Source organism: Calidris pugnax, unplaced genomic scaffold (assembly GCF_001431845.1).
Source record: "Calidris pugnax isolate Ruff unplaced genomic scaffold, ASM143184v1 scaffold53, whole genome shotgun sequence".
NCBI lineage: Eukaryota > Metazoa > Chordata > Aves > Charadriiformes > Scolopacidae > Calidris > Calidris pugnax.
The window spans coordinates 1812947-1840640 of NW_015090792.1; the positions used below are offsets into that span (position 1 = coordinate 1812947).

Here is a 27694-nt window from a genome sequence, read left to right on the forward strand (position 1 = left end):
CAGCCCATGGTCCCCGGGGACACAGCTCTCATGCAGTGGCCGTGCCTGCTTGGGAAATGCTCCTGCACTGGCCAAACATGAGCCACAGGGCAGCAAGGCTCAATTCCCACCATGAGCTTCAGAGGATGGCAGCAGAAAGTGAGCAGGATTCCCAAGTACTGCCCCTGCTGCTCGGCTCCACCAACCTGCAGTTTTCTTCGAGCCCAGGCTGCTCATAAGGCTCCTAGGGTGGCAGTCCTGCAACTGGGGACATGCAGCATTTCTGCAGGGTGAGTGGGACAGATGCCCCCCCCCCTCCTTCACATGCCTACAGTGACACGGGCCCTAGAACACATAAAACCACCAAGGAAATGGTAACAAAATAATTTTATTCTGCTTTATCAAAAGAACATTATCACACAAACATTGTTCATGTAAACCTGAACATACTGAAAACATACTGTGTTTCCTTAGAGGTGTGGATCCAGTGGCAGACCCCTTTTGTCACACAGGAGCACAGAGGCCTTTTGAATGGAGAGAAAAACCAGTTCAATCCCACATTCCTGGCTGCACCCATGTTCCTGCTCCACAGCTTCCAGCTTAGAGAGAAGGAAAGCCCAGATGGAACTGTTAAAGCCATGGCAATTCCCTCCTCTTGCACACCAGTCAGGCTTCTGAAACAGTGGGCTGGGGAAACAGAGAGGGATGGAGGAGGCTTTTGCAGAAGATGCTGAGCATCACACACACGTTGCTGCAAGACTTCAAACCACAGAAGCATCCCCCGGTGTCCTTCAGACCACATGGGTCAGATGTGGCTGATGCATATCCAACCAGAGCAGGATGACATTTAGCCAGAGTGATAGCCACTAACGGTAAAGTCATACATCCACTTGGATGGCTGCAGGGAGGCCCAGCAAGGCTCAGATCCAAAGAGAAGCAGCCCTTCCTCCAGCGGCCTGGAAGGCTTTCCCACTCTCCACACTGGGATCTCATTCTGATCCCTGCAGGAGAGCAGTGAGCTGCCTGGTTATTGCTTCTAATGGTTCCCCTCATGCCCTTGCTTCTTGTCATCTGGCAGAACCTTTCCTGTCCACCCAGCCCGATGCCCAGGGTTTGACGCCAGCACTGGGTAGTGTCCAACCTCAGTGAGTACCACACAGAGATAAGTCTATGCCTCCTGCAGCAGTGTTTCTGTTCTAAAAAGGCTGCCTTTGTCGCAAAATACAACCAAAGCAGCTGCCACAAGCCAGCAATACCAAGGAGGTGGAGGGTCAGAGAGATGCAACTCCGCTGGCTTCTTGAAGCCCTTCCCACAGAAGAAAAGGGACCTTGTAAGTCAAACAGTACCTCAAGAGACATTTCAACCATCACAGCTACAAAATACACTACTATCCCCACTGCCCAAGTGCCCTTCTCCTTGGGAGGGCACTGCAGGGTCTAACGGGGTTAACGCTGTGCCTGCCTGTTCCTCTCCTGCCATCAGCCACAGGCTTCAGCTCGGCCCTGCCTGTTGGCTGAGCTGCCTTCTAGCAGGACATACAGACATCCTTCCTGTTCCCGTGCCCACCAGTGTCCTTTGAAGGCTGCTCTTTGCCAGGAGGGCAGCGTTTGCTCAATCCTTCTGCAGGTGAAAACGTGAGCTCCTCCATGCAAAAAAAAGCTGGCATAGCCCTCCCAAGGCTGGGATTTGCAAGGCACATGGCTGTGCCACAACCCCTGTGCACCAGGTGTGTACAGCGAAAACTTGAGAAACCTCTCCTCTTGGTGACAGCAGTACCCTTCCTCTCTTCCTTAGAGCACGAGGTAAGTATGCTAACCCACAACCTCCCTGGAAGCCAGGATGGGTGCTCAGCACCTTCAGCTGGCCTCTCACTGGGCCATGGCCTTGGTCCTCAGCTCCTGTCATGGCTGGATTTGAAAAGGAGCTGGTATCCTGAAGCAGAACACCAACCAGGCCTTGGGAGTTTGCAGACAGATGGAAGAAAGACAGACCACCTAAAACTGCTTGGAAGTCCCACAGTCATGTATTACCCAAGCTGGCCGGTGGTGGTAGCAGGAGAGACAGGGTAAATCCATCCCTGTTCTGTCCCAGAGATGGAGCAGAGGCAGCCAGGGCAGGAGCTGAGACACCATAAGGCACCACATGTTACCAAACTTCCTTGAGGAGAGACACTTCCATCCTTCGAGTCAAGCCACACAGGCTAGGAAAGCAGCACTGGAAAGCCTGAAGCCCACACATCTTATTTGGGGAAATCACTAGCAGAGGTGAAGTTCAAGCCATTTGCTCTGGGTTAAACGTTTCCAAGGCAAAAGCTAAGCACGTTCCTTCCCCTTTCCACAAGGCTGCAGACGCTGCCAGGGACAGAAGACCTCAACACCAACTGGCCCATCTGGTGAATCGCACCATGGCTGCACCCGAGAAGACAGGAAAGCAGGATGAACGTACAGATATCCCAGGCAGGTGGAGGAGAGGTGGTCTCGAACACGTAGTGGGGTTCAGAGGCAGACAATGCTGCAGTGCTACCTACTGGGGAACAGTGTTTCAGCTCAAGATCTTGCCAGTTGCTTCCAGAGCCATTGTCTTTCGGGATTGCCACAGAATGCAACTAGAAACAGGTCATAGAAACAAGCATGTCCTCACAGGCAAAGCGGAGGAGAGAGGAAAAGAGGAATGCAGACCATACCAGCAGATTTCCCTCCCCAAGCACGTCTCTTTCTCTCACCCTGCAGTGGCACACAGGGAACAGGGGTTGGATGTATTACAATGCACACCAGAAGAAAAGATCACCGGCTAGCACTGCTCGAGTCAAAAGCCCCACAACGCAGCAAAGCCTGGCCAGCAATGAGAGGACCAGCAACAGTCTCCCAACCACAGCTGTTGCAAAAACACAGGAGCCACATCCTGCTTCCTCTTGGAGCAGTGATGCCTCACATACTTTACAGCTGAGGTGTCAAACATCTGATCTGCTCCACAGTGAGGTCCCTTTGCTCTTATCTTCCCCTTCACTTTGCCAGCAAGGCAAAGCAGTGGAAATTCAGCCCCCTTTTCCTGAAGAAAAGTCCTACAGGCCAAAGATTGCCCAGCTCTGTTCCCAACCAGCTGCTCAGAGGTGCTCCACACACTCTGAAATCTAGTTTAGGATGCAAGGTGAGACTCAGCTGCCCAGCTGAAACATACTACAGTCAGTCACAGGCAGCCAGCGTGAGGCTCTTGCTTGGAGTTAGAGAAGCCCATTAGAGATTGCTTGCTCCGAGTTATATTCTAGTGCCACTGCCTACAGGAAAGAAGAACATTATGGCTATGCAGACCCTATTCAAATAACCCATTCCACACCAAATCACTCTTTGCCAGGCCTTGCCCTGAGCAGGAACACGCAGCCTCCACTGGCCAAGGAGAGCCTACTCCAACGGAATCCTTGAGGAGAGTTAAAATAGTGCCGGTAAAAACCTGCCTTGGAGTCTACAAAGCGAAGCTTCATCGGCAGGACAAAGGAAACCTCTTCGCTTGGCCTCAGTAAGGAGCACTGGGGAATGAGCAGTGTGCAGAAATATAGCACTCATAGCCACATCTCCCACTTCCAGAGCAATACTTGCTAAATAATTGCACCTACTGCGGAAGGCTTTCCTGGTGTCTGTCTTTTAATATTCCAGTATAGGTATGTTAGTACAGGATTAACCCTCATTTGGAAGCACCAATTTAATAGGGGAAGAAACAGAAGAGGCAGAGCACTTGCAATGTGTTGCTAGAAGAAAATCAACCCAACTGCCACCTATATACAAGATGTCCATGCATGCGCTGCATCTGCCCCACCAGCATAGGGCAACATCCCCATTCACAGCCGGGCCAACTGTTGAGCTACACTGGGTATTTTTCTACCTCTGTCAGCCAGTGCTTTCCTTTGCTCTGAGGTGGCTTTCTCCAGAAGTCTCTGGGGCCTCCTGTGAAGGAAGGCTGGTTTCTTGGTCAGTCCTCAGATTGGCTTGCTGGAAGGCACAGGAATCCAGAAACACGTTGGGGATGCGGTCACCAAAATACAGCTTGCTGTTGGCAGCTATTGCTTGGTATTTCATTAGTTCCAGATACTCAGGAGTAAGTTTCAGCTACAAAAAAAGAAACCAGAGACTGTAAGAGACAGCCTTCTGGGCTTCATTACATTTCATCTCAGGCAGCTGCTTCCTGGGATGTGGGCTGTTAAATGAAGTGTTTTTCCTGTGCTGCCCACCTGAACCTTATCTCCTGTGCAGAGGAAAAGAGTAAGCAAGTCCTCTTCTGACCAGCTTTCAAGTGCTCACCTTGTTGGAATCAGCCAGCTTCTGAGCAGTGTAGTACTCCGCATCAGCTTTGGCTTTCTCTCTTGCTAGGAATGCAGCGTCTAACACAGCAACAGAGGACAGACAGGAAAACAAGCGTTAGCTCCATCACACTGAGCACCTGAGGTTGTCCTATGGGAATGAGCTGACCCAGGTGCGCCCGTATACCTGCACTGGTGGCTTCTTGGAGAGGTACCTGCAAAGGGGAGGAACGACCCCAGTAAACAACCTTGTATTACTGCACCCTTTATTATTTTTGCAGGTTGGTGATGCTTGTCAGCCCAGTTCTGAGATTCCTCTACCTGCTGCCACCCTTAGCTGAAAGATGACCCCAGCAGCATGGTAGCACCACAGTTACCTTCAATTTCAGAAATTCGCTTCTCTGTTTCCTTCTCCATAATCTTCTGTTGATAGTGAATCCTGGCCACCTGAGCAGCCTTCTCTGCCTCTGCAATCACAACAGGCTCAGCTCAGACAATCACTTCTCAGGGCTTGAGCACCAGAACCCTAACCACAGCACCTGACCACAGAACCTGCCACGCCGGTAAGTTGCTGCCTCCCTTTCTGCTCAGATCCCACAGCATCAGTTCATACGCCGAGCAATAGTTATAGGAAGAAAGCACAGCAGTAACGTTTCTAGAGTTGCACTGCCTGACATCCCTTTTACAAGCATAAGTCCCCCCAGTGCAGGGACATTTAAGTTCAAGCCCAAGCAGCTTTTTGGCAGATCTGTCACCTCTTGGCCCGCTGGAGCAGGAGCCTCGCTGTAAGGCAGAGGTTTTCGCTGCTCTCTGCTATGGGGAAGGAGGTGGGACATAGCGACAGCAGAACAAACACTCATGTTTTCTAAATGACAGTTGCTGCAACCTGGATGTGCCTCCTTCAGGGAAGCTGTTAGCAATGAAAGACAATGTCCTACCCCAGCTTACTAGGGGATGCAGGAATGAAAATTCAGTCTGGCCCCCGTCTGCTAGTGCTCGCAGCTGGTGACATACCAATAAGCGCTTTCTTCCGGTCTGTCTCTGCCTCCTTCTCTACTACCTTCTGCTTCTGGGCTGCAATCAGCAGCTTGGTCTTCTCAGCCTCCCTGCAGGGTGAGAAACAATATCACAAGGAAACAGAGCTGGGGAGCAGCTCTGCAAACCAGGGCATGAGAGGCCAGGGGGACAAGAAGCCAACTAGTTGCCAGCATCATGTCTTCACAGCCCAGCCAGGAGGACTTGCTCTGTCTTCAGCTGTATGAGCGCATGCGTAACCAGCAGGTCGAAGGAAGTGATTACTCTCTTTATTTGGTACTGGTAAGCCCGCATCTGGATGCTATATAGAGTTTGAGCCCTCAGGACAAGGAGTGAGTTCAGTGCAGGGCTACTGCAGGTGTGGGGTGGAGGCCAGGGCGTTGAGGAGAGGCTGGGGGAGCTGGTCTTGCTCAGCCAGACCCAATGGCATTTTCCCCTGCCCAAAGGGGTCCCAGAGGCTCCAGGGCTGGACTCTGCTCGGAGGGGCACAGCGAGAGCCCCAGGGGCACCATTACAGCTAGATCACAGGAAACTCTGTTCGGCCCCAAGGGAACAGTCTGTCTCCATGCAAGTGGGGCATTCCGACTGGGCCCAAAGCAGTGGAGGATGCCCCAACTCGCCCACACACGGCTCCCACTGACCTGCTGCAGCTGCCACGTTGGATCTGCCGTCTAAGCCCTTTCCCAAAGGAGATCTCCATGGGTATGTATCACGGGTATGTAAAATCTATTTGCAATTTTGTGAGTTCGCTGGAGGGGAGCTTATGGATGAGACATACAGATCCCTGAGCCCTGAATTCAGATTACGAGTCTCCTACAGGTGTCTACATGAGTGTCCTCTCTACATAAATGAGTAGGAACATATCCTTGATACACACTCCGCACAACCCTTGTGAAGGGTTGAAAGGCTTCAAGGTGAAAGAGCTACTGAAATAGAGAAACAGAATGCACAAGTGCACACAGTCAAGCACACACTGTCTAGAGCCCACCTCTCACCTTCTGAGCACCAGGTAAGAGCTTTCTAATAGCATTATGCCTGTGCTGGACCTTCAAAACCAATTCATACACTTTTATATACTCACATTAGCTCAAAATTTCTCCGGATGGCTTCTGGAATTTTAGGTTTTGTAACACGCACAGCCTATGAAAAAAGAAGTGAGTGTATTTTGAGTTAAACATTTTGACGTGAGCTGCATAACTAAGAAACGTCTTTGCAAAACCAGCTGTAGTGCTCTGGACAACTCCACGTTGATTCAAGACAACACATAATGGTTCCCAATCCTCTTGTCCAACACAGCTGAGCACAGCCACTCTCACTGAGGTGCCTTACATTTGTATTTCATGTCTTTGCTCCTTTTATTGCACCTGAGTGATCAAGTAAGGCCTGTGGAATAGACTGCCAAAGAGGCCCACCACCTTTGTTAGAAGAAACTTAGTTCTCCACTCCAAAAACTCTTCAAACATCACCAGACAACACTTCCTAAAGTACTGCTCAAGAATGGGACTCATGAACAAGCTCAGGAACGGGTTTTCCAGGAGAAAAGCTTGCAAAAGTGACAACACAATTAAGAGACATAGCTGTGAAGAGGGGGAGAGCAGCAGGGCACAGGTGACAGCTGCTGTTTGCAACTGTGGGTCATCAAGATTGATGTACACGGCAATGCTGACACCCCAACTCAGGTACATGCCAGAGACAGCCGCTAAGCTGTTCTGTGGAGGACTCTCTCTGAAATATGAGGGAAACGTCTCCAGAGGCAGGACCAGGAGCTACTGCTGCTCAGCTGGCATATTGTGTGGATCATTACTGAGCTTTAGGAGACATGGATTGACAGTCCACAGCTGTCTAATTGCTTTACAACCCTTCTGCTCCATTTCCACTAGTGCTGAATCTGCTCCTTCTCTCTGGGCTCAGAATGTCTGCAAAGAGCTGAGAGGCTCCCACAGAAGGGAATGAGATATGGACACACAGAGGCAAGTCTTCGTACACAGTGCAAAAAGGGAACCATTTCCATGTGACAGGCATCCTGGTCGTGGCAAACACACCTTGCCTGGGGAGAAGGAGCCAGCCTGTCATCAGAGCACAGAATGGTTTGAGTTGGAAAGGACCTTCCAAAATCATCCAAGTCCAACCCTCTCCCTTCCATGGGCATACACATCTTCCACTAGATCAGGTTGCTCAAAGTCCTGTCCAACCTGACCTTGAACACTTCCAGTGATGGACACATCCACAACTTCTCTGGGCAACCTGTTCCATTGTCTCACCACCCTTATCGTAAGACATTTCTTCCTTACATCCAATCTAAACCTACCCTTTTTCACTTTAAAACCATTGTCCCTTGTCCTGTCACTACAGGCCTTGGTAAAAAGCCCTCTTTGTATATTGATAGGGCACAATAAAGTCTCCCTGGAACCTTCTCTTCCCCAGGCTGGACAACTCCAATTCTGTTCCTTCTCTGAACAAGCAAAGAAAGCAAATATATGGGACACTGAACCAGAACATCCTTCGGTGAAAGGATTTTTCTAAGCTCCTACCAAGTCCCTAGGAAGGTGCCATAGGCAGAAAGCTCACCTCACCAGCTACTGCAGCGTACGCAGATGGATATTCTTTCAACCTCCATAATACCCCCTGCACCAAAACAAAGACAAGTTTCCAGAAGGATGGCTTTTCCAACACAAGCAAAGATTAGTCTGTAATCAGGAAAGCCGCCAGGTCTTTGAAAATCTCCAGTAGCTGCTTCTTTTTCAAGCGAATGGCTCAATATATCTAAGGGTGAAATCTACTTAAATCTACTAGATGGAAACACTACCGTGTATTAACGTACTGCCAGTATGTTAATAATCAAATGTTGAGGCACTGGGAGATGCTGGGACTAACTAGCTGAGCAACAGCTTTGCAATGAAGAGCATGACAGAATCAAAAGACAAGTTGACTATATGAGAGCATCTTTTCCACATGGCCATGAAGTCCAGCCACATTCTGAGCTGCACTGGCAAAAGCTCAGCAGCAGGCTGAAGGCAGTTTTTATTCCAGTGTGGGGAGGCTCAGTATAAGGGATACCAATAAGCCTGAGAATGCAGCTGAAAGTCACCGAGATGGCAATGTAAACTTTGCAGAGAACGGGAATGGGTTGATGGTACAGTACTTCTCCTCTTCTGTTGATCCTCCTCCTCTTTAAATATGAGTGCGACATTTGCCTGTTTCCAGCTATTAGGGACCTCCCTTGACTTCTGCCATCTTTCAAAGTTAAGAGAGTGGCTTCACAATGTGCAGGCCAGCTATTCAGCACCCTGGGATACATCCCACACGGTTCCACAGGGTTGTGTGTGTCCATCTGCTCAGTTGTCCTCTACTATGGGTACATCATAGATTCATAGAATTGTCTAGGTTGGAAGGGACCTTAACATCATCTAGTCCAACCATCAACCTAACTCTGAAAAAAAAGCTTCACCTCTGCAGACACTGCTGCTAGGGGAGCCCAAAGGCAGACCTTGCCAAAAAGAAGTCAAAGGTGTCGAGTACTTCAGGTTATTCCACATCCTTTGTTACTATGTGCCCTGTTTCACAGCTTCCTTGGCCTTCCTTTTGCTGTGGACACACCTCAGAAGCCCTCTGTGTTGCCCTACACAGCCATCATTAGGTCCAAGTCTAGCTGAGCTTTGGTTTTCTTAACCGCCATCCCTGCACTCTCAGTTCAACTAGCTTTATTCCTCCCAACATATCTATCCCCACTCCACTTTTTGTGAGATTACTTTCTGCTTTTCAGCTTAGTCAGAAGGTCATCCACACAGGCCTTCTGTCTTCACCTGCTTGCCTTTCCACACTTTGGGGTGTCCTTGGCAATGACGTGGGGCCTCCTGGCCTCCTTTGCATGGCAATCTCCCACAGGATCCCGACAAGCACACCTTGCACAAGCTGTTCTGTTCTCCTTAAGCCCAGGCTGGTAATTCTCCTGTTCACCTTGCTCCCCTGAGGACCTTGAACTCACCACCTTACAGCTGCTACAGCTCACACTGCTACCACACTTCACCTCTCAACCAGTTCTTTCTCATTTCTAAAAGGTCCAGCAGAGTATCTCCCCTAGTCAGCTTTGCTGCCAAAACCTGTGTTCAACACCCCACAGAAACATCCAGCATGCCTTGCACCCAGCCCTCTTGCTCTTCCAGCAGATACTGAGGTGGTCAGAGACCTCCATGAACACTAGAGTCTGTGATCATGAGGCTTTTTGTGGTCTTTGACAGGCAGATTTACCTACTTCATCTTACTAAATGGGTGATCTGCAGCAGATAAAGACCATGTGGTCCTCCATGTTGGTCTGATTCTTACCTATATTGGCTCTTATCTCAGCTGTTCATCATTCATCCCAAAGTGAAGCTCCAAATTATGTGAGCCAGTTCTATGCAGGCAGCATGACCCTGCTTGCCTCACCTTCTCAGCCCATCCTCCCTAGAGAGCCTGTACCCATCCACAGCAGCACTGCACTCATGTGAGCTATCCCACCAGGCCCCGGGACCGCAAATGCACATGGATTTCTGGTTTCTCAGCGTTGTTTCTCAGGAGGCGTGTGCTTCTGTCCAGAAACACACTTGAGACAAGCCCAAGGCTGTGCCACTTTCACAGGGGAAGTGTGGGAGCCTCCCCTATGACACTGTCCCTAGGCACTTCTTTCCATCCATTGGTCTCCACTTCTTTTCAGGCTGTGGCCACCATTTCAGTTAGGAAAGAATGTTTTACATCATGCAACATGGAGGACTTGTGAAGGTTTCATACACATTAGTTTTACTAAACCTAGAAACAAATGCTGTTAATTCCCTCTAACAGCATCTTTTCAATAATGAATTGTGTCACTTCTTTGAAAAACGAATTGTCAGTGATCTCTGAAGCACTCATGGGTGCAAACGTGCTCTTCAAGAGAAAAGTTTTATGCCCAAATACAGAATTATTTCCCTTAGAGTTCACAAAACAATTCAATTCTAAGTACAGTTAAGTTAATCTGGGTTACACAACTGCACGTGGAGAGTGGCACAATTTTAGCAGAGGCAAGGTGCAGCTCTGTTTTGAAAGGGAACAATAGGAACACGAGGGCAGAATCACAGTGTCTTAAGTAGTAGAGATGAACCACTTTCCTCACTAGTTAGGGCACTTCTTCAGACTGCTAGTCTGGCGAGTTCAGTGTGGATTGATGCAGGCAGGATATCGTTCACCTTTTGACCAATAGTGAAGATCAGGCATGCCAAATTGAGATGGGATATGTTTATATGTGTATGTTGAAGATCAGATTTAACCCTGTAGCTAACAGCTCCCAGCAAAAAACTGTGAGCTTTGCTTACACCCTTCCATACCATGAGATCAAAAAGGGCCTTTACATTACAACCATAATTATTATGATGAACTTTGTTGGAAATCTCTCTGCGATGTACAGCGCAAGTTAACTTGGATATTTAGAAGAGAGGTGCCATCTCAAATTCTTTGTGATAAGACACTACTTGTGGTTCACCCCCACCAAAACAGAGCGGGCCTGTGCACAAACAAGCTGCAACATAGCTCTTCACGTGCTTCCCCTCCCTGCACACAGCCAGCCAGCCCAGCTAAATATGGCAACAAGAATGGCAAAACAGATTTGGTCTCACTCTTCCCCTACAGTGTAAATCTGCAGAGATTTCCAAATTAGCCCTTGCAAGCCAAAAGAATATTTTTCCCAGTTGGTTGCCTGGAACTTCAACATATCAAAAAGCCAGTATGTCCCATAGCCCAGCTAAAATTAAACATGATTTTCTAACATTAAGTGTAAGCAGAAAATCATTAAAGATATAACATCTTTCGCTATCTCTAGTACAAGCGTGGAAAAGATGAAGCTCTTTTCTTTTGCAATTACCTGTAGGAACTGCGCTGGCACACTGGGGTGCCCAGCTCTGCAGGGGTGCCAGAAGTAGTTTAAAGAAAAACATTTTCTCGCTCTTTGCAAATTAAATCCAATATAAAACTAGCATTTGGAAGCGGTCACTATCATATGGACAGTCTTCAAATGACAAAGCTCAAGTCAAGGCTCAACTATTTCACATTAAGTGGAAAACCAAAGCAAGAAACCCCATCAATCTAGTGAAAGGTGAGCAAATGAGAGGTGGAAAAAAGAATAATCTTTGTTAGGGAATGAACCTACCTGGATAGTGAGACCTGGTGCCATGACATTGAGATCTTTCTGCAGGGCCAACTTCAGATTCTCATCTATCTGATCTGTGTTTGGAGGACAAGAGAGAGATCACTTAGCTTATAATTTCTCCTACAGCTTATGTGGTAGAGTCAGCTGGCCTTGAAGAGCAGGTGTCTCTATGATGTAAGATAAAGATGCATTAAAGATATATAAAGATATAATAGGAAGGGATACATCGTTTCCCTTCCTATACCCCCTTGAAAATGTTCCAGAGAATCGCATGCTACTGTCTCTAGAAAGGTCCAGCTATTCATGAACTGAGAATGAGGGCAAATGGCTTTCAGTGTCTGGGCAAGAAAAAACACCCAGTGCCTGTGGTAGAGGTCCACCCCTTCTAAGCCAGAGCCACACCAACCCCTCTGCCTTAAGTGTCTACAGACCTGCAGAACCCAGTACTTGCTACTGAAAAAAACCCATGTATTTTGTCACTTCCAACGTCCAGGAAGATCTTCCCACGGAAATGGCCAGTTATGAAATGATTAAGCTGCATGTATTACCACAAAACTCCTCTCTGAGCACAGATATTTGGCAGGTCTCAGTACAGCACTGACATCTCTTAATATTTTCCCCTGCTCTGCCACTCAAGAAGGAACATGATGCTGTTACGTCTCTGGGGGCACAGGTAGGTACCAAGCAGAACATTAAATTTGCTAATTCCTGAACCACTGCTACCCCCTTGTGAAAAAACTAGAGCATTGCAACGAGCCAAAAGCATGTTCCTTCTGGCACTCATTTGCTAAAAACAGCCAGAAGGAGGTTTTTAAAATAAAAAAGTCAATTCAGCAACAGAACAGGGGCCTAAAAGCAGAAGTAGCAAGACAAAAACCATCATCGTAGTGAAGGTAATGAGCATGACTGCACACACCAGAGATGAGTGGCTACTTCCTGTGTCCAGAATTCAATCCCAAATGGAAAAGGGCTGAAATTCCCACGTGCAAATGTGGAAATCTGAATCATTAAAGAGTAAAGTTACATGGGAAGTGGCATATAGATATATAAGGAGCTGGTTTCTAGCCTGCAACCCAAGCACGGAGGATGTTTGCTCGCAGGAGCCTGCTGTAACAGTAGAACAGGCAGATGAAACGGTTCTTGGTGGGCACATCCAGCTGCCATCCACTTACCAAACAGCTCAATGTATACTTCCTGCAGGGTATGCGCACTGCAAAACTGATTCAACTCATGATGAATTTTATTGAAGATCAAGGTCTTATCGTAGTCTGCAGTGTAGTTTCTCACAATATCATACACTGAGGAAGCAAGGGAATTATCACAAGTCACCACTGACACATACTGCTTTCTGCAATGCCACAACCACAAAACAACAGCTCGGGGCATTAGAAAAGTAGTGCAGCACTGGGACAGGTGGGTAGCCTTGGGAGTCTTCAGGACTCAGCTGGACAAAGCCACAGCTGCCCTGCCCAGTTGTTAGTCAGAATCCTGCTGTGAGCAGGAGGGAGGTCAGAGGAGAAACCTGCAGAGGTCCCCTTCACTAGCACTGCTGGGATTGTATGACTTCAAAGAGCAGAGTAATTACAGCAAGATATACTGCACAGTCCTGTTTTATGATTTGCATAAACAAACGAAAAGGTAAAGCCTGTCTAGGACCTGCATGCATGGGAACAGATGCTACTATAAAGTAAAAACCTGTGTGAGTCTTTGGTTCAGCAGCTGGTGAAATCAGAGGCTTCTATACAGGCTTTGCCTTTCTAATTTTCCCAGCAGCTGAGCCGACAAGCACTTGGGGACTTTGTCCCATGTATTTGGTTTCACAGGTTGTCTCCCCTTCAGCAGCAAAATATAGACCAGCTTGAGCACCCATCACATTCCTGAATGTACAGGGGAGAAACAATCCTAGAATTTATTTTCATCTTTGCAAATCTGTGGCTCTTCAAAAAGCTTGCAGACACAGGCACAAAACTAAGCGCTACCATACTGGGAACTATAAGGATATGGACACACAGAAAATGGAAGTCTTGCAAACCAAGCTACAGGATGAGCGAGGACAGTGACAGTGCTGCCTGTTGAAACAGGATGGGAAATACCTGCGTACGGTGCCAATTTATTCACAACTTCTATTCGGTCAATGTAGATCATAACACCACCACTATGAGAAAAACAGAATTCATGAATTATTACCGCAACTGTTAATGGTGGTGCATATTTAAAGCAAAGTCATCTTTTCCCCCATTTTTACTAAATTCTACTAAACTTACTCAGAACAAGTCTGACTTCTTGAGTAAACCCTCGCTTTGAACAGACTGGTCCCTCTCTTTGCATAAAACAAAAGCATGCTCCAGCAAGTCTGCAAAGCACTTTCACTTAGCTTTGTTACCTCCTGCTTTGCCAGCAAAGGAAAAACATTTTTTAACAGGAATGTAGCTGCAACTATCAGAAAGGGAGAGTCCAGAACAACAAAGGGAAGGCAACAAGGAGAGCAGACACCACCCGCAAGCAGCAGAGCAGACACAAACTCAAACACACCACAGCTCTTCTAGGCAGCAAAAACATTTTAAATAGAAAAGCCCCTAAATTCATGCGTTTATTAACTCCAACACAAATCTGACAAAGCCCTTGCTAGAAAGCAAGAAACAAAGCATGTAACAGAGTTTAATTCACATTCCCTGTATCAATGTCATGTTGCAAACAGCTTGCTAGTAACACTGCAGCTGTGTGAACGTGCCCAGGCATGTGCACTGTCAAGAAGCTCCAGACACCTGGAAGAAGCCTGCACACAGTCCTCTCCCCAAGGGATCATGTGCTGCTGGAGCAGTAGAGAAAAGAGGGAATCAGAGGTAGGGCTGGATCCCAGCCTCTGCTCTTAGTGATGTGGCTTTCAGCAGGTCATGCCCCCACTTAGGTACCTGTGGCACTGCGGAAAATCCCAAACTCTACAGTTAAGAACAAAACCCCTTAATTTTCAATAGCTTGTAAGTTTATTGAAAAGTGTATTTTTAAAGCACTCTTGTAATTTTGTCCTCAGAGCAAAGGCAAATCACAAATGAGAGGCCTTAGCAAAAACTGTTTAGAGACAGCTGGTCCCCAAAGGCAGACCTCACACATTTCCAAACTTAGTCTCAAACTTATCCCCATGACAAACTTGGTTTCTGATTTTGCAGATCTTAATCTCTGGCAGTTGAAAGCTAAGTGCAGAAAAATCACACAAACTTGCCCATGTCTGTGTCCTTTTAAAAAGGCTCTCACAGGCACAACCTGTGTTCACTCTTGCCAACATGCCTGCTTCCTGGCAAGCTATGAGCTAAAAACATTGGTGATGGACTAAGCTTGCCTGCTGGAAGGTTACAAGCCAGCAGAAAAAGTATTTGTGGCTAAAGAAGAGACTTATTTCCCAGTGAGATATTACTATTAAGAGTATTAATCTCTTTTTCACTCAAAATTTCTTTTAAGGCCATGGTCATTCTTGCTGTCTCTCTCTTAAAAGCCATTACTATCCTTTAAAAATAAGATAGGTTTATGAGTTCTTTATGGGTATGTCAGGCTGCGCAAGCGGTTATAATTCTCCATCTCATTTGTTCTGCACTCTAACTGTCCCACCAAATGACTGTGGATCATTGCAAGTGTTGTTCAACAGCACTCCCTGAGATTTTCTGAACTTGCTTTCATCCTCTCGATTTATTCCTTATGACATCTCCAACAGGACAGGGAAACTCAGCTACCATCTTGGGGTATCCTCTAGATATCCTGGTGAGGGAACCAAAGCAGAGTGTGTGGGCTTCTTCCGACAGAATCTCCACCACTGCATTTCTTTATGTTGAGGTCCTTTTGGCATTTCAATTTTATGGGGATATGAGAAGGAAAAAGAGCACCTGAGACATTCTGCCTCTTACACAGGACTCATCCACAGCCCCTCATCACCTCACACGCAAAAAAGGCTGGCATCTCAGACTAGAGAGGACTGCCTGGTGTCCATCTGACTTAACCTTAACACTACCCACAGCAACCCTGCCAAGCATCTCAACCAGCGTGGGGCATAAGTGAATTATAGCAATCCTGTTGGTCAGGCAATAGCTTTGAGGAGAGAGGTGCCACTCAGAGTCCAAATACACTGGCCAGCCACTTCCCCACCAAGGGCTTAAGGTTAAACCAAGCCTACAAAGCACTTACACTGCAGTTTCCAGCCAGCCAGCTGCTGCAGCCACCATCATTTCATATTGTGCAGTGGGGATGGCCCTCTGGACCTTGCTGCTGTAAAGCCAGTAGCCAACTCTGTGACACTCTGATCTTAAACTGAGTATCTCAAACAAGACATCCTCTAAAACTGCCTGGTCCACAAGATGTTAGTTAACTCCTGGGCCGCAGGAGATCCTATCCTGGGCAGTTTTGGGACAGTTGCCCTGACAGAGCATCATAGACTGATTTGGAGCTATTAACACACCTTGTTGACATTGAACTGTACAAATGCTCTCATCATCCACAGCTGCTTTACTTGCCCTTTGACACCTGCAGCTTAAACACTGGCTCAGACGGTGCTCTTGCCATTTTGACAAGCCACTACCATTCTCAAAACATCCTTGTCTCCCAGGTGACTCTCAGCAGGGTGACTCTCACGTGGAAACTTCCAGCACTTGCTGGCACTTTCCACTGCCATTTCTGCAGCCTAACACTGGCATTTGCAGCCTCTGCAAGAGCTACTTACACCCCCAAATGTCCTCACTGCAGAGCTGGTGATTGGGGTGGTCAGGCAGAGCAACACTTAGTTGAGCAGGATGTTTGGTCAGGGACAGAGGAACAAGAAGGAAGTCTGAAAAGAGGATCAACACACAGGCTATGTGCACCTGGTAGAAGTCAAAGCACAATTAGGCAGCAATAGTGCCTAAATTTACAGGACAAGGTGAAAGCATGCAGGGGACTAACAAACACTAACAGGCGATTTCAGCAGACCTTAGAAAGCCTCATGCATTTCAGGATTTTAGCTTATGCCAAGCCAGGAGAAAACAAGCGAAAAATTGAAGGACGTTGCCATAAAAAAAGGGGACATAAAATAAGGTCAAGGTTTAATGCTTATTGCTAGAGCTGACCACAGAAAAGCCGAGACGAGGTTAGGCAATCAGGTTATGTAAAACTTGGGCTTCAAGGTCAGATCTGGCCTGTCTAGAGATACAGGGATTAATGCAATACATCCACTTGCAATATTGATGACACAATTTTCCATGTGGCTGCCTAACGAGCCAGGATCTGTCCCAGAACAGCATTCCTCCAGTGCTCCACTAGCGTTCCTGCCAACTATCTGCAGCGCGAGCACAAGATGACTCTTGCACCTCTGCAAATAAACAACTAATGCTTGAGCAATGTTGCTGCTTAGTGTCCTGGATATTTACTGTCTCTTGGCGTTGTAAAAACCTGTACAAGATTTAGCATAATTGTTTACAGTTAAGTTTATAAGAAAAATGCAACTTACATAATTCTCTCATGCAATATTTGCACGACACCATTTTTCAACCCATTTATTGTATTCCACAATTAATATACGCACAGGTATATTAATTCTCCATTAATTCTTCAAGTCAGTCCTTTGGAATACTTTGCTCTTCTAAAACTAGTTTATTGAACTGATTTTGTGTCAGTTTTTGGCGATCAGCAGATGTGCCATGAGGAAACTGGTGAACTGTCCAAGGAACTGTGTACATATTTTATTGTTGGGGAAAACCAGAAATCTCAGACACCAGAGGCAATTCACAGCTTAGAGCAGACACATACTCCACCTGCTGTAATGAAGTGGTTTTTTTTTCTCTGGGATGATCACTGTTTTGTGAAAAACAGTCACCTAGTGCCAAAGTATTTTGAAATCCATATTTAACATGTTCACCTAATGCTGTCAAGTACAAATGGTAAGGACAGGTAAGGCAGAAATTGGGGATGTGACTTCTTAATGCAGATGAGAATACAAGGACAGAAGTAGGAATATGAGAGAAAAGAAACTCAACCTTTAAAATCTGATGGCTTAATACATAATTACAGAAATTTAAACTGTTTCAGATCTATTTTGTGATGAACTTTGAGCTGGGAGAGTGAAATTTCAGATTTGATCCATTTGTTATGGAAATGTGGAATCAAAGTTTTGGCATGGAGCAGTGGCCAACTTCGGTGCAAATACAGCAAACTTAATACTCCTGCAGTAACACCTTAAAAATGGGCAGGGCTACTAGGACCTTTAGACTTAAGTGTATTCAATTATTAACTAAGAAGTGCTTCACCAGCTGTTTAGTGTTCTAAAGCATGTTTATTATCTGGAACTGCACAACCACTTGTATTGCACAACTGAATCCTCCATGCAGAAACATAACAGGAGCTTAATGAACTAACTATAAAGAATTAAACTGAATATCTAGCTCCTAAATCACAGATGCACAGAATGGTCAAGGCTGGCAGGGATCTCTGGAGGTCATCTCGTCCCACCTCTCTGCTCGAGCAGGGTTAAAGCAGCACAATTTAATTTTGACTGTGTTAGCACGTCTAATGCGGTCAAGCTTCACCGTAAAGCTTTGCTTGGTCTGTTGAGAAGGCTTGCAGGACAGCAGGACGTCACCCCTGGCCCAAAGACATGACGCTTTTTTACAGCGTCCCAAAGGTGAAGTATTACTCCTGTTTATGCTACTTATGATCTAAAAGCTGTCATTAACACATTGCTAAAGCTTATTTTTAAAGACTTATTTTTAACTTTGCCATTTAAAAGATACAGATATAGAACACAATGAGCCTTACTCCTCCTTCCCACAATTACTTTCCACTTGACCTAGAGTCTCTTCAGACAAAGCCCTGGCAGCAGCACTGAACACTCGCTTTATTTACAGACACTCCTGAAAGGTTTAAGATGCAAAACTAAAAACAGTGAGGGCCCAAGAGAACTTTATGTTAATATTAAAGCCCAAGTGATATCTGATGAGTTGTTATAGGAATAATTCCAAGAACTCATTTCAGTAAGGGCTAAACCAGATTGAAACGAACTCTGCCTTACTGATGTTGCCACTAACGTTCAGCTTTTAATTTCAGCACAGTTGTTATGTGTCATCATTCAAGTTATATTAACCTTTTTTTTCTTTTACACAGAAATAACGTTGAGTACCCTAAAGATAAAACACAAGCACAATTACCATCAGTTGTGTTTTTGTCCTTAAGAAACAGATCCAGTCATCATTTTAATTTGTGAATGAACCAACACAACAGGATCTGCAACCCAGCTCAACTAGCCCTCTCCTCCTGTTACTGCTCTGCTTGTTAAAACTATAGATCTGTGCTGCAACAGGAATCAGCTTAATTACAAAGCAGGCTGCTGCCACCCATGCAGAGGATTCTTCATTCTGTGTCACTCTCTCAGTCGGGTGAAACGTCAATTCCAAAAATGCCCAAATGATTGCAGGAGACTCATTTTCTTGAGATGTTTTTGAAATGAACCATCTCCCATCAGAAGGATTCCCATTCACCCTTTACTTTGGCCCATTGTGTTAAATCACTTGTCACCAGTTGCATTAGCCACAAGATTCAGCGTAGAAATACTGCAAAGCAGAGGGCAGACCAAAGAACAAGCAACAGGCTAGCAGAGTAATTGAGGGAAGCAACCAAGAAAAATCAAGGTAATATTAATATAAACGCAAATACCCTGAGAGCATTGATTCCAGCAAAAGCAAGAGCGTTCCTTTCCATACCTCCTGCTCTAATATTTCCAAGTGTGATGTACATGCATATGTTTGGGACTAACTGTAGGGTATGAGCCTTTACTTTTCAGCCTCTGTGTCCCAGCACTGTCAATGACTAGCTGCAAATCACACGATAGAGTCCATTTGTTCATCACCAGAAGGAATATAAAGGAAAAACATACCTTGTCCCACAAGGCACATTTTTCACTTCATCAGTCTGCAACGTGGTCTGAAATAAAAAGACAACCAGTGCTCTCAAAACCTCTCCATTCTCCAGGAAGATGATGCTGTGTCCAGACTCTCACATCCATTATGCAGGAACACAGAACCAAAAATGTGCCCTCTGCCTTCCTCCCAACTTTTGCAGGTGTGGACAGAAGACAGACTTCTTTTCAACTTGCCTTTCCCTGCTCTCAGTTCCTGCAGCTCTCCCAAGGAACAATTAGGGCCACAAACACAGACTGTCCTCCCAGAGCACGACGTCCCATCCCAAGCAACATGTGTAGGGGAGATTCCAACAATAGGACAGGTCCCAGCACACAGCTGGGTCTGGCACCTGAGGCAGAAGCAACCAAGGGCTTCCTCAGAGCTGCTGCTGCTCTGACTACCACATGACTGAGCCCCTCTGCAAACACCCGTTGCCCAAGTTACCCCCCACCTAGCAATATCCCTACCAACACCTGCTCCGCTCACCCTCTTCCAAGATGAGGAGATACTAACCTGCACAGATTTGAAGGTGGTAATGAATGGGAGCATGATGTGGTAGCCTGGTCCACTTGGACTAGATAACAACGCACCACCCCTACAGAGAGAGAGAGAAAATTGGGGAAAAGGCTCAAGCAACTGGAAAAACTAAGTGCTGGCTTTGAGAGCAAGGAAGTATATTCAAACTGCCAGGGGTCACAGCTGTGGGAGCGCAAATTACATCATGCACCTGCACCAAATTTGCCACTACCTCCCCTGCAAAAGGTCTGACGCCTATGACACTCGCATGGTGCAACTTGACAATTGTTTAATTCAGTTCTGTGAGAAATTAATTTTTAGACAAGGCAGATATTGCTTAATTCTTCCCTCACTGCAACATTGTAGAGAGCTTCAAGACCACAGATTTCCCTCTCTAAATAGTTCACTGGTAACCATGGAAAAATCCAGCAGCTGATGTGATACTGCCAGTTTGGATTTCTGCAAGGCATTCAGCACAGTCCCTCACTGAAAGTGCAAAGAAAACCTGCAGTCTCTCACAGGGACTGACAGGTGGTTAAAAGATGGAGATAGAGGAGAAATTGAAGTGATTGATCGTCATAGTGCAGTATGGTCTCCTGCAGCATCTCATGAGGGCCCATGCTGCTCAAAACACTTGTAATTAAGGGCAAGAGCAGTGCAAAGGAAACTGGTGGTGGTGAGGGCAAAGGGTAGAAGGGACAGGGCAGAAATATGACAAAAACTGCAAAGAAAGCGGAAAGGCTGGTGCTGAATTTCTCTATTCCTTTATTCAAATTCAAAGCAGAATCTAGTCAAGAGGTGGCATTATGTGGCTGTAACCGCTCACTGTTGTGGAATGACAATGAGTTGCTTTACAGATAGTGTTCATGGCATTTATAGGCCCCAGGGTTCTCCCTCAGCCCAGAGCCAGGGAGAAGACCTATTTAAAAACAACAAGGTGGGTACTGGCCGACAGTCTTTGAACAAAGGTGACAGCCCTCAACGTAAGAGGGAGAGATCAACAGATATGAAAACCCAAGAGTTTTGGTCTTCCAAGCTCTGAAACGCCAACTGTGACCCAGAGAAAGGGGAAGGAGGAAAAGTAGCTGAGGATTCAGGAAGATCAAAACTCATATAGGGTTCTGCAGAGCCAGGCCATCCAGGCCCACCTCATTCCTGATGCAAAAAAGAGCAGAAACAATGATGTTTGCCCACCTCGGGGCAAAACCTGGAAGGGAAACACAGGAGCCTCCCGAGGTGACCTGGGGCCAGGGATGAATCCCAAGCGGAAAGAGAGGGAAACACAGGGAAGGCTCCGGACGCCACTGCGGGCACTGGCAGGGAACAACAGTACCTGTAATAGACAGCCAAGTGCCCCTCCTCGACCTTGTGGATGGAGAAGTAGAGGAAGAAGACCAGGAGTCCCGCAGCAGCTGCAATGACGGCTCCAGCCTGGGCCATGGTCATCCTCACATCGCCTGCGGGACAGAGAGACCGAGACGCGGTCAGGCGGGGCCTGCTGCCGGCGTTCTGCTTCCCCTCCCCGGTGCCGCCTCCCTACCCGCTTCCTCACGCAACGGGTCCCTTTTTTCGGACCCGACAAGCTCGGGAATAGCCCCGGAGCACGCAGCGAGCGGAGGGAGGCCGCCTCACCCCTCCCGCTCGCGGCGCTGGGCGCGACGGCGGCCGACCAGGACCCCCCATTCCCGGCGGATAGACCGCGGGCACACGGACGGCACCGGGGGCCGCTGACCCGCCGGCTGCTCCCGGGACCCGGCTGGGCCCCCGCCCCTCAGGTTGCTCCGTGGGGCGGCACCCGCTACCCCCCTTCACGGCTGCCCCCTCTCCGGACACCGGGCGCCAAGGCGAGCCGCCGCCCCCCCGCCCCGTACCCGCCGCGCCCACGTGCGGCCGAGGGCTCGCTCCCGCCCCGCCGCGCCTGCGCGGCACCTGCTGATGGCGTCACGGGACGCGACGGCGGGGGAGGGGGCGGCGGACACGCACCGCCTTGTTGCCTGGCAACGGGGGGTGGGAGGAGAGGATGTGTGCGCGCGAAGGGCCCGCAGCGAGGGACCAACCACACGGCCTCTCCACAGCGTTTATTGCGGTTAATTCCACTTCACACAGATACAATCTGTACACAGTTCGCGTTCCGCACACTGCGGCAGTCACGATAAGCAGCAGGAGGGCGGTGAGGCGGGGAAGGCGGGACAGACCCAGCCCTAAAGCGGCTGCCAGCTCTTGGCTCTCCTCCCAGCCTCTCCAGGAAAGGTTTTGGGGAGAAATCACACATTCAACAGGCACATTACTCCTCTGGTGGAAAGTCTGAGTCGGCACCGGCCTGCAAAACGCTGTTTTGTTGCCGCCAATGGTGTTATCTGCCACCAACCACCACCTTCGCCATCAGCTCCGCTAAGGTTTACAAAACCACAAGGTGACCGAGTGACCTCCAGCTTATCATACTGCAGGCTGCCAAGCCACCTCGCAGCATGCAGGGACTTTGCAGACAGCAGCGCCTCAGCTCCTTCAGCTATTTCAGCCAGCTCCAATCAAAACTCTGAAAGAAAATGCAAGGAAACAACTGAAGTGCAGGAAATGGCTATTGAATGTACATTTTGGGTCCAGAGGAGGCCATGAAGATGCTGCGAGAGCTGGAGCCCCTCCTGTGAGGACAGGCTGAGAGAGTTGGGGGCTCTGGGGAGACCTCAGAGCCCCTTCCAGTCCCTAGAGGGGCTCCAGGAGGGACTCTTTATCAAACAGTGTAGCGATAGGATGAGTGGGAATGCTTTAAGCTAAAAGAGGGGAGATTTAGATTAGGTATTAGGAAGAAATTCTTTCCTTTGAGGGCAGTGAGGCACTGGAACAGGTTGCCCAAAGAAACTGTGGCTGCCCCGTCCCTGGAGGGGTTCAAGACCAGGCTGGACAGGGCTTTCAGCAACCTGCTCTGGTGGGAGGTGTCCCTGCCCAGGGCAGGGGGGTTGGAACTAGATGAGCTTTAAGGTCCCTTCCAACCAAAACCATTCTGTGCTTCGGATTTCCAAGGTGGTGACCAAACGCTGCTCAGTACCCAGCATCTCTCTCTTCTCAAAGAATCAAGGAGCTGGGGGTGCTGGTTGACAGCCCCTGAACATGAGCCAGCAGTGTGCCCATGTGTATCAGGAACAGCATGGTGAGGAGGACTAGGGCAGTGATTGTCCCACTGGTGAGGCTCCACCTCAACTACTGTGTCCAGTTTTGGGCGCCTCACTGCAAAAGAAACATTGAGGTGCTGGAGCCGGTCCAGAGAAGGGCAGCAGAGCTGGCGGGGGGTCTGGAGCACAAGGCTGGTGTGGAGCTGCTGAGGGAGCTGGAGGGGTTCAGCCTGGAGAAACGGAGGCTGAGGGGAGACCTCGCTCTCTCCAACTCCCTTAAAGGAGGGTGTAGCCAGAGGGTGTTGGTCTCTTCTTCCAATTAACAGGTGTAGGACAGTAGGAAACGGCCCCAAGTTGCGCCAGAGGAGGTTTAGGATAGATATTAGGAAAAAATTATTCACAGAAAGGGTTATTAAGCATTGGAACGGGCTGCCCAGGGCAGTGGTTGGATCGCCATCCCTCGAGGTATTTTAAAAGATGTGGTGCTGAGGGACATGGGTCAGTGGTGGGTTTGGCAGTGTTAGGTTAATGGTCAGACTCAATGTTCTTAAAGGTCCCTTCCGACCTAGACAATTCTATGATTCTATGTTGCTCTACAGTGGAAAACTAATCTCACAATTTCACCACTCGGTTTGCCCCAACAGAAAATGCCCTGCTACTTATTGCAGTGCTCAGGCATGGCACAGACTGTACTGACTGGAAATTCCATTTTGTGCCTGCAGAACTCCTGCTGCCGGTGTTCCTAGTGCACCACGGGACATACTTATACAGGAAGAACACAAGTGAAAAAGGCTCAAAGTCAAATGCATGCAATAGAGAAAAGCTTCTGATTAATTCTTTTTTCCTTTGGTTTTCTCCAAGTGAACTGAAGAGGACAAGTCCCATTTTCTGCTGCTTTCCTGTTGCCTAAATTCTGTCCCCTGATGTGAGCAAAAGGGGAAAGAAATCAAACATAACAAAAGAGGTGTCGATCTGCAGAGTGTGATTCCACAACAATGAACAGGCTTTCTGGGCTAAAACATGCCAGAGATAGATGCTGCAGCTTGGAAAGAGATATGGGAGATGACAGAGACACGGATGATTAACAGGTCATATGCCAGTCACATGGCTTCCCGCTCCACTCCAGCCACAGCCAGGAGACAAGACAAGACAGAAAATTGTATTACACAACTGATACCAACCCTGTCAGAACTGACCAAAGACAAACAAAGCATTCATCAACTGATGGATGAAGATCATGGTAAGCATAATTAAGGCCATTTTCACCACTAACATAATTACTTCGCCTTAAACAGTAGCTAATTTCATTTCCCCATTCATATTGCTCAATCCCTTGCTATTACAGTGTCATCTGCAACTTCCACTATTAAGTTTTCATTTCACCATCCCACATAACTTACTAACTCTAGTAAACTTTAATTTCACTGTCTATTATTCATAAACATTAGAACATTGCAATTTTTATGAATTAAAATGTTTATAAGAGCTCCATTTCATCAACCACCTCAATTTCCCCAACCTTGTTCCTTGTTATTTCAGCAGTTACAAATGGTAAACAACTTCAGCTTTTTTATCCCATGAGAACAGAAGTTATCCCTAAAGAGGCCTTTAAGAAGCTTTTTGAAAATTAGTGGATTTTTGACTTCTTTACAGGACTGCAATAAATTTGTAAGACAATCTCATGCTAACAGAAGCTGTATTGACTCTTCTCCATTATAAAAAAGGTCAATCTACATGCCTAATTGTCCTTTTCTAATTATATTTATACAAGTTATTCTATGATACAGCCCCTAAAATTATTGGAGAGCCTCTTCTAAAAGACCCGTATTCTGTGGTGCACTTCATTCTTCTGGTAACTGGGCTCTTTCGAGCAATAACTTCCTGGCCTCAGTTAGTAGTTCAGGAACAGAGTTTCCGATTGTATCAAAACATCTGGACCATCGTTATTTACTTTTGAAATTTGTTATTTCAAATACCAGTTTGTGCAAAGAGCTGCCTTAGGACTCTTTAAAGCTCCACTTCTGCCCCAAGGAGAGCTTCAGTGAATGATCAAGAAAGGGCTCTGGAAACGAGAGAACCCTGCTCACTCCAGGGCAGGGACACAAAGCAAGACTGTCTCCAGTTGAGAATGCAACCAGCGTTCAGAGCAAGCTCTGCCAGCCAGGGGGTCTCACAGAACAGCCTGCTCCACCATGCAGACCGCTTGGCTGATGTAGCCAAGTGCTACCTTCCATTAACAACTGGCACGTTAGCAGAGTCCAGGAGGGATAAGAGACACCACATGCCAGCCACAGTGATTCACATCATCACAATGACCCTCTTTAAGGAGTTCTCCACACCCCCAGAGGACCCTGCCATGGCTCGTAAAAATCAGGTCCTCAGAAATATATCAACAGACTTACCATCATGCTGTTGTTCTGCTCCTGTCTCACCTCCTGCAAAATACTGCTAAAGAGTTCAAGGTAATTCAGGTTCTCTTCTATCACATGGACAAAATTTTCCCTGCAGGGAAGGCACAAGATGATAGATTTAAAACACAAAGTAATAGCAACATCAGTAGGCTCTGCACTGGGGGGAAAAAACCCCCAAAACCAAACAACCCCAAAACTGATTTATAGTTCTCTGCAATTGTAGGAGCTACCTTGTAAGGCACAAAAACATGCCTTGAGGTGGCATCCTGCAGATCCCCATCCTGGGAGTGTGGATGTGCACTCTTTCTCTGCAGAGGAACCGCACAAACCCCCCTGAAACTCAGCCTGTACAGAACTTAGAAGTGAGCTGACTATGAGGGGCCTGAAATCACTGCCTGCTCCCCATAAGATTTACATCTCTTGGCTCTTCATACGGTGAAGTCATGGTTTGAAGAGGAGCTATAAGGCGATCCAAAGGCACCTTGCTCAGGAAAGCAGCTATTAAAGGAGGATCACTCAACATTACTCAGAGGCGAAAAAGAGGAAGTGAAAAAGGTTGCTCAGGGTTTCAAAAAAATCAATTGATTTCCTGCAAAAGCCTGCTTAGAAGATGTGTATCTTCAGAACCTAGGTATTTCCCTGGCAATCCAAAAAGAAAGAGATGGCCAAAATGGTTTAATGCCAATGTTCACAACCCCTGCCCCAGACCCCACAAAACCAGCACTGCTGTGGACTGAGGGCTGAGCAGCCTCTGAGGAGCACCTTCCTTTCTGTTATACTGATTGGAAGTAAAATTGCTAATGAAGCAAAGAGGAAAAACCCCTCAGCTCCTGACAACTCTCTTACTCCACTAGGACTGGCTGAAAGAGAGGGGCCTTAATAACCAAATCCAACCTCAAGACAGAATAACATGACATACAAGAAATGAATAGCACAGTGCTTTACGCAAGAGTGGTATGTAGAACTTGCTGAGGACCAGAAAGTGGAGGTTTCTGAATAAAGAGTTCAACCTAATTCCTGAATTTTTACAGCATTAGTAACATAGGAGTGACTGAAACATTTTTTGGAAGGATAAAAGAAACCCCAGATATTAAACCAGATGGATTGCTTAGTACTGACCCTGACTTCAGACCTCCATCTGAATTAAGCTGCAAGAAGCACTAAATATGACCTGGCTTACCTGGGACTCGTTCCAGAACCCGGGCAGGATAAGAAATAGCATTTTGGCTCAAAATCTCATTGCTGCCTTTTGCTGTGGTGTGCCCAGAGGTAAGTTACTAAAATGCCCATCAGGAGCCGAACAATGGCTACACTGACTTCTCTGCAGTGGCTTCCCCTCTTGCTTCCCCTCCTCTCCCAACAGCTCTAACCTGTCTTCAGGAGTTGCCAGAGATGACAGAGGGTGAGGTATGTTCCCTGAGGAGCTCTGTTGGAGCCATGTGACTGCTGGAGTTGAGGCTGTCCCTTCCAGGCTGGAGCTTACCAGTGATCGAGAAGAGCTCTGCGTCTAAAAAAAAGAAATTAATCTGCTGTAATGGACAAAGGAAGAATTTAGTCAGGCTTAATTATTTTGTATGCAATACTGGAGATTAAACATAAGCACTGTTGGTAACACATACGCATGCCTGTGGCTGGGAAGTCAGCTGATACAGTCCTTGAGAGTTATGCAAATAGCTGGTACCAAATGTCTTTGCACTCAAGTCACCTGTGGTGTACACGACATGTCTTCTACCCTGAAGAATTAGGAGGCAATACCATGTCCTAAATTGTAAATCTCACACAGCAGCAACTCTTCTGACAGGGAAAAGACATATGTGTTTCCTATGCTGACCTCGAATGTAGGCATGTGGAAATCAGGAGATTGCTTCAGCTGTATAGTCACAATAAATGATGCAGAAAAAGCACTGTAGTCTTAAAAACACCTTAAACTAACCAGAAAAGCACCTACTTCACTTCTGCAGCATTAAAATCATGATAGGTTTAATACATCAGGCTGAAGTTCACCTATCCAAGTGAACACCAATGCACACAGTATTGTGGTGTGGAGGAAGGAGGAGGAGCTGGAAGCCACCGTGCTGCTAGAAAGCTACGACCTAGTTGCCAATACTGAAACCTGATAGGAAGAATCCCATGACTAGAGTGCGGCTAGTGATGACTACAGGCTGATCAGAAGGGGGACAGGCAAGGACGGAGGGGAGGAGGCATTGCCCTCTACATCAAAAGAGCTGTCTCTAAAGGCACAAGGGACAGGGAGGTGATGCCAGACAGCATGGCTTCACCAAGG

The 27694-nt window shown here is 47.2% G+C and overlaps 2 protein-coding genes across 3 annotated transcripts in view; both read right to left on the bottom strand.

The window, feature by feature from the left end:
• Positions 1-351: 351 nt before the first annotated feature.
• ERLIN1 (ER lipid raft associated 1) lies at positions 352-21453 on the bottom strand. Its single transcript, XM_014966639.1, is given in 13 exon segments — positions 352-3935; positions 3937-4080; positions 4273-4352; positions 4649-4738; positions 5286-5377; positions 6388-6446; positions 11464-11537; positions 12636-12761; positions 13557-13618; positions 19349-19395; positions 19887-19968; positions 21223-21346; positions 21430-21453. Coding segments are annotated over 12 exon segments (1092 nt in total). The 5' UTR covers positions 21336-21346; positions 21430-21453; the 3' UTR covers positions 352-3812.
• Positions 21454-21952: 499 nt separating this feature from the next.
• Positions 21953-27694, bottom strand: part of CHUK (conserved helix-loop-helix ubiquitous kinase) — a 32952-nt gene continuing 27210 nt past the window's right edge. Inside the window, exons 19-21 of one of the 2 annotated variants that reach the window (XM_014966638.1) lie at positions 26781-26917; positions 25402-25501; positions 21953-22425 (exon numbers count right to left, since the gene is read on the bottom strand). In XM_014966638.1, the coding sequence (XP_014822124.1) occupies positions 22399-22425; positions 25402-25501; positions 26781-26917 (264 nt within the window). In that variant the 3' untranslated portion in view covers positions 21953-22398. Of the gene's footprint in view, positions 22426-25401; positions 25502-26780; positions 26918-27694 lie in introns of those variants that run through there. The other variant, XR_001414599.1, reaches the window with a different exon arrangement.